Source organism: Oenanthe melanoleuca, chromosome 18, assembly GCF_029582105.1.
Source record: "Oenanthe melanoleuca isolate GR-GAL-2019-014 chromosome 18, OMel1.0, whole genome shotgun sequence".
NCBI classification, from domain to species: domain Eukaryota; kingdom Metazoa; phylum Chordata; class Aves; order Passeriformes; family Muscicapidae; genus Oenanthe; species Oenanthe melanoleuca.
The window spans coordinates 1,445,049-1,452,064 of record NC_079351.1 but is presented as its reverse complement, the minus strand read 5'-3'; the positions used below and the strand labels follow the sequence as shown (position 1 = coordinate 1,452,064).

The 7,016-nt window shown below is 56.7% G+C and overlaps 1 protein-coding gene across 1 annotated transcript; it reads left to right on the top strand.

Moving 5' to 3' along the window:
* The first annotated feature begins 1,427 nt into the window (after nt 1-1,427).
* On the top strand, nt 1,428-6,147 carry SOX9 (SRY-box transcription factor 9). The gene is made up of 3 exons (XM_056506164.1): nt 1,428-2,225; nt 2,901-3,154; nt 3,522-6,147. The coding sequence occupies exons 1-3, from the start codon at nt 1,795-1,797 to the stop codon at nt 4,283-4,285; spliced, it is 1,449 nt and encodes a 482-aa protein (XP_056362139.1). The 5' UTR covers nt 1,428-1,794; the 3' UTR covers nt 4,286-6,147.
* Nucleotides 6,148-7,016: the final 869 nt, after the last annotated feature.

Sequence of the window (7,016 nt, the reverse complement as noted above, 5' to 3'; positions counted from 1 at the left end):
GCTGCCGGGCTTTCGTTTCGAGGACGAGACTTGATCAGCTCGAGAAAACTTTTATTTTTGTGCAGAGGGGGAGGGAAGAGGCCGCTCCTTCCCCGGGCACGGCTCCAGACCGGGATGCGGGACCGGGATACAGGATCGGGATTCGGGACCGGGATCAGGAACCGGATGGGGAAAGGGGATGGGGGATCGGGATCAGGAACCGGGATGGGGAAACGGGATGAGAAACCGAGATCAGGAACCACAATGAGGGACCACGATGGGGAACCGGGATGGGGGATCGGGATCAGGAACCGAGATCAGGAACCAGAATGCGGAACCGGGATGGGGAACCGGGATACGGCACCAGGATCAGGAACCGGGATGAGGAACTGGCATGGGGAGCCGGGATGCCGGACTGGGATGCGGGATTCGGATCAGGAACCGGGATAAGGGTCCCGCAGCCGGTCCGGCGCCGGAGCCAGCGAGATGGGGAATAAGGATATAAGGAGGAATAAACGGGGAACGCGCGGATGTCGCAGCGCGGGGTGGGAGGAGGGACGCGCGTCGGACACCCTCTCAAAAAAAAAAAAATTAAAAAAAAAAAAAAAAAAAAAAAAAAAAAAAAAAAAGTTTTAAAAGGGGAAAAACTCGAAGCGAAGCAGCGATTTCGGGATGTTTGAGCTCGGCCACCCGCAGTCCCCCGAGGCCGCCCCCGCTCTGTCCCAATGGTTCGGGGATGGGGATGGGATGGGATGGGGACGGGTCGGGGATGGTTCGGGGATGGGGATGGATCGGGGATGGTTCGGGGATGGGGATGGGGCTGGGGATGGTTCGGGGATGGGGATGGGGATGGTTCGGGGATGGGATGGGGCTGGGGATGGTTCGGGCCTGGGGATGGGGATGGGTCGGGGATGGTTCGGGGATGGGATGGGGCTGGGGATGGTTCGGGGATGGGGATGGGATGGGTCGGGGATGGTTCGGGGCTGGGGTTGGGGACGGGGGAGCTCCGGGGGCGCGGCCGCCCCCGCCCCCCGCGCGCGCCGTTCCTGAGCCTCTGGCGCCCCCTCGGGACGGAACCGCGCAGCGCCCGCGCGCCCCGCTCCGCGCGTCCCGCCCCCCGCCGGGCTCATCCAGCGCCACTCCCGCAGCCACCCGCGGGGGGACGGAGCCACGGAGCCGCGGGGCCGCTGTCGCCGCTGTCGCCGCTGTCGCTGTCGCCGCTGTCCCCGCTGTCGCTGTCGCTGTCGCCGCCGCCCGTCCCGCCCGTCCCGCCCCGTGCGGGCCGTGCCCCCTCATGAGGCGCAGCGCGGCGCGGCGCGGCCCCGCCCCCTCGGCGCGGCTCAGCCAATGGGAGCGGCGCGGCCCCCGCGGGCCGGGCTCTGATTGGCTGCGGCGCGGCGGGCGCGCGGCCCCGCGCTGGGTATTAGTGCGCGCGGCGCGCGGCGGCCGCAGAGCCGCGCTGGAGACCGGCGGGGCCGCCGCGCCCGACTCTGCCCCGGCCGCTCGCCCTGCTCCCGCTCCCAAGTTTTCCTTTTCTCCCCTTTTTCCCTCGTTTCGGAGTTTTCTTGGTTTTTTGTTTTTTTATTTTTTTTTGCAAATTTTTTTTTTTTGCAATTTTTTTTTAGCGTTTTTTTCTGTGCGGAGGAGAAGTAATAAAAAGTTTTTTGCCGACTTCTCCGCAGCCGGGGGAGACTTCGTTTCTCCGAGTTTTTACTTTTTTTTAACCCGTCCTTGCCCCTTAGCGCCTACTTTTTAATTTTTTTTTTCATTAATTTTTTTTTTCGCCCCCTTGCTCCCCCTCGGCCACTTTCTCGCATGAATCTCCTCGACCCTTTCATGAAAATGACAGAAGAACAGGACAAATGTATCTCCGACGCCCCCAGCCCCACCATGTCGGATGACTCCGCCGGCTCCCCCTGCCCCTCTGGATCCGGCTCGGACACGGAGAACACCAGACCGCAAGAAAACACCTTCCCCAAGGGAGACCCGGACCTGAAGAAGGAGAACGACGAGGACAAGTTCCCGGTGTGCATCCGGGAGGCGGTGAGCCAGGTGCTGAAGGGCTACGACTGGACCCTGGTGCCGATGCCGGTGCGGGTGAACGGCTCCAGCAAGAACAAACCGCACGTCAAGAGACCCATGAACGCCTTCATGGTGTGGGCGCAGGCGGCCCGCAGGAAGCTGGCGGATCAGTACCCGCACCTGCACAACGCCGAGCTCAGCAAGACCCTGGGCAAGCTCTGGAGGTGAGTGAGAGCGGGGCCGGGATGCCCGTGGCGAGCGGGGGATGCGGAGCGCGCTGCGCCGGCCGACAGGATGGTGCCAGCCTGGAAAACGCGCCGGAAAACTTTTTGCGGAGTGCAAAAGCGAGTTTGGGCGAGGAATAGGAGGGGGAAAGTCGGGATAGTCGTAGGTTTTGGTGTTGGAAGCGGTTTCTGTTCCCTGAGCGGTGCGGGAGCCCCCCGGGCCGGCCCTGCCGTTGTTTGTTTGCGGAGGAAATGATGGATTTTGGGGATTGCATCAGCTCGGGCCGGGCCGGAGGGAGCGCGGGGCGATGCGGGGAGGGAGGGAGGGAGGGAGGGTGGCGGTGAGTGGCGCAGGGCCGGGTGGCCTCCGAGTGCCAGAATAAGGCGGGGAGGGGAGGAAAACACGAGGCGAGTGAGTCACCTGGGCCACCGCGTCCTCGGGGACCGCGCGAGGGGCGGGCGGGGATCCTCGAGCGGAGAAACGGGTGAGGGATGTCCCCAAAGCGCCCGGGGACAGCGGGATGTGCTGGACCCCGCTGCGACAAGGGGGTGACAACCAGCGAGTGTCCCGGATAAGCAGGTTCAGGCTGTGGGGGGCTTTGGGAGGGACTGACAGTGGTGTCACCGCTCAGCGCCCACCCCGAGCCACAAGTGACCCCCCCCGTGTCCCCCCAGGCTGCTGAACGAGAGCGAGAAGCGCCCGTTCGTGGAGGAGGCCGAGCGGCTGCGGGTGCAGCACAAGAAGGATCACCCCGACTACAAGTACCAGCCCCGGCGGAGGAAGTCGGTGAAGAACGGGCAGGCGGAGCAGGAGGAGGGCGCCGAGCAGACCCACATCTCCCCCAACGCCATCTTCAAGGCGCTGCAGGCAGACTCGCCCCAGTCCTCCTCCAGCATCAGCGAGGTGCACTCGCCCGGGGAGCACTCGGGTAGGTGCCCGGGGGGCACAAAGCACGGCCCGAACCGGCTGAGCTCGGGGTTGGGTGAGAGGGGGGAAGGAAAGAGTCGGGAATGGGGGAGAACGGGGAGAGCTGCCCCTCTTTTCACAGTTCTCGTATGTAAAGCTGAAGGTGTTTGTTTTTAGATTTACACTCCCCCTGGGCACACAGATCCTCAGCCCAGTTTGCCCGTGAGAAGCACGAGGCTGTGCTAGTTAAAAACCCCAAAACCGCCCCAAAGCTGAGCTCAGCTCTGAGAGTGGTGCTGACGGGGCCGGACTCGCGCGTGACCCACGGGTGACGCGTTCACGGCGCTGTCACCCCTGTCACACCCTCACCCCTCTCCTTCCTCCCCCAGGCCAGTCCCAGGGGCCCCCCACGCCCCCCACCACCCCCAAGACCGACCCCCAGCCGGGCAAGCAGGACCTGAAGCGGGAGGGCCGCGCCCTGGGCGAGGGCGGCCGGCAGCCGCCCCACATCGATTTCCGCGACGTGGACATCGGCGAGCTCAGCAGCGACGTCATCTCCAACATCGAGACCTTCGACGTCAACGAGTTCGACCAGTACCTGCCCCCCAACGGGCACCCGGGCCAGCCGGGCCAGGTCACCTACACGGGCAGCTACGGCATCAGCGGCGCCGCGGGGGCTGCGGCCGGCGCCGGCCACGCGTGGATGGCCAAGCAGCCGCCGGCAGCGCAGCCACAGCCGCAGCTGGCGGCGCTGGGAGCGGAGCAGAGCCCCCAGCAGCAGCAGCAGCAGCAAAGGACGCACATCAAGACAGAGCAGCTGAGCCCCAGCCACTACAGCGAGCAGCAGCAGCACTCCCCGCAGCAGCAGCAGCAGCTGAGCTACAGCTCCTTCAACCTGCAGCACTACAGCTCGTCCTACCCCAGCATCAGCCGCGCCCAGTACGAGTACGGCGAGCACCAGGGCTCCTCGGGCTCCTACTACAGCCACGCCGGGCAGGGCAGCGGGCTCTACTCCACCTTCAGCTACATGAGCCCCACGCAGCGCCCCATGTACACCCCCATCGCCGACACCGCGGGCGTGCCCTCCATCCCCCAGACCCACAGCCCGCAGCACTGGGAGCAGCCCGTGTACACGCAGCTCACCCGGCCCTAGGAGCGGCCAGCAAGGAGGAAACGCGGCGAAAATCAAAAAAATAAAAAAAAAAAAAAAAAAAAAAACAACAACAAAAAAACGGCGAAAAGGAAGAGAGAAAAAAAAAATAATAAAGAAAACAAAATAAAAAGAAAATCAGCAAAGAGTTGCCTCGGACTGGTTGAAGTTGAAGTAATTCCAATTTGTGGAAGCTGGCGGGGAGGAGAGAGCGCCTCGAGCCTTCTGCACTACAGCATCCTCCAGCTCCCAGCCCCAAAATTTGGGACAGGCTTTGCCAAGGACTGGATTGAACTCTGCTTCTTCCAGCGTGGAGAGGAGATTTCCACCCAACCCGCCCAGCTGGCTCTTTCTCTGAACTTTTGTAATGATTTTTTTTTTTTTTTTTTAGCAGTAATTAAGACAAAGACAAAAAAAAAATTAAAAAAAGAAGAAAAAAAAATGGGGGGTAAAAGAGAAAACTCAGAGTCCTCTGTGAGGAATATTCTCTATTTTAAATATTTTTAGTATGTACTGTGTATGATTCGTTACCAATTTGAGGGGATTTGTACCTATTTTTTAGAGATGTTTTTGGAAATGCTCTTATTTTTCCAACAGCTAAAAAGAAATGACACTTAGTGGAGCAGCCCTAGGTTTTCTTGCAGAGGTATTTTTGTATAGAGAAGTGTCTTTTGGGGTTTGTTTTTTTTTTTTTTTGCTCTTAAAAAAATGAAACTAAACCAGCGTGCTCTGCCCTGGGAACCCAGCACCGGGGCAGGCACCAGCATGGGAGAGGCTTTATTTTTCTAACTCGTAGCAAAACCAGCCAGGAGGAGAGAACTTCACTTTATTTTTTAATAACCTTGAGCCTTAAAAGAAAAACAAAAAGAGGAAAAAAAAAAAAAAAATTTAAAAAATCGGATGGAGCAGCCCCAAAGCGCTGCTGAGAAGCCTTAAAGAGCCCGGTGATAATCACTGGCCCCGGGCTGGGGCTGAGCCCGACCCCTCCGGGCAGCCCCTGCCCCCCCGGGGTGCCAAACCCAGCCAGGGGCTCCCCTCTGCCTTGAAATTATTTATTTGGGGGAGAAGAGCAGCTTTTAATCACGATTTTCCCTGGGTTTTGTTGTTTCCATCTCCCCTCCAGGTCCTGTTGGGAGCATTATTTGGAAGGTGACCGTGCCTGTTAAATTATGGTCTGAAACTGTAACCAGTCCTTTATTTATCTCTTTAATTCCTTTTGGTTGTTGTTATTATTATTATTATTATTCTTTTTGGAATCTGTGTCCTGGGTTTGTACAAACTTTGTGCTCTTCCTTTTTTTTTTTTTTTTTTTTTTTTAATTTTGTTTGAGGTTTTTTTTGTTGGTTTTTTTTTTCCTTTTTGCCTTCGAAGAGAAACTGGAAGAAAAAAAAAAAAGAAAAAAAAGAAAAATGAGATTTGTACAAACTAAAGATTGCAAATGTAGCGGATCACTGAATCATTTGCCTTGTTTCCTGCCTCAGCTCTCTGGGACACCAGCCCCGTTTTAGCCTTCAACCCCCCCAAAAACTGCCTGGGAGAGGTGGGGGGGACACTGATTTTGGTGAAGCTGTGGCTGAACAGTTAAGGATTGCTTTTTAAAAAAGACAGCAGACTTTTTTTATTTAAAAAAAAAAATAATGATATATTTGTTAACTTTTTTTTTTTTTTTTAGGGATTCAGTAGGAGAAAAAAAAATCTTAAAGCACTCTTATAATATGGCATCTTTCTATTTCTGTATAAAAGCAGATCTTTTTAAAGTATTTCTGTAACTTAAAAGACCTGTCCTTTAAATCATATTTTGTCTTTAGGTAAGTTTGGTTTGGTTTTGGTTGCAAGATCTTTCTCTTTGTGAGACTTACCTTCATTTTTTTTTTTGTTTGGTTTTATTTGTTGTTTTTTTTTTTTTTTTTTTTTGTATATTATTGTTTGCAATAAATATACATTGTATCAAAAGTTCCACCTGCCCCAGGTGTGGGATTTATGATCAGGGTTTGTTATCAGGGGTTGTTATCAGGATTTTTTATCAGCCTCCAGGGCACACGGAATGCTGGATGGGTTTGGGGTGTTCCCCCTCCTTTATCCCAAGTGCAGCCATCCCAGAAAAGCAGAGGTGGGAATAAATGGGGTTGGAGAGGGACAAATCCATTCTGGCCAGCTCAGGTGTGGCCCCAAGGGGACACCTGGGCTCTGGCTGTCCCCAAATCCCGCTGGCTCTGCCCTCCCCTGGGCTCTCTGCTCCGTTCTGGGGATGCTGAGCTCGAGGTGAGGAGAAAGGAGCGACCCCAAGGGTTTGGGCTTTCAGGAGATCCTTTAAAAACTGCTGAAATCCTCCCAAAACCCCAGTTCTGCCGAGCAGGACCCGTGTCATCCTCAGGGATCAGAGTCCCCTGTCCTGCCCAGGAAGGAATGACCCCCCTGGCTCAGCCCAGCACGGATTTTCCCATCCAGCCCATCCCAAATCAATCCCTGCTGGGGCTCTGGAGCAGCTCAGGCCGGGCTTTGTCACCTCCCCCATGCTGGGGACACAGCAGTCCTGCAAGGCCACGGGTTCCACCGGGAAAACTTGTGTAGGAATGTCCCGAACTGCCCCTGGAGCTGCAGCTGCTGTGGGGCACGGAGAGAGCAGAGCCCGGAATACACGGGACTGCAGAGGGACAAATCCACTCTGGCCAGCTCAGGTGTGACCCCAAGGGGACACCTGGCCTCTGGCTGTCCCCAAATCCTGCCCTCCCTG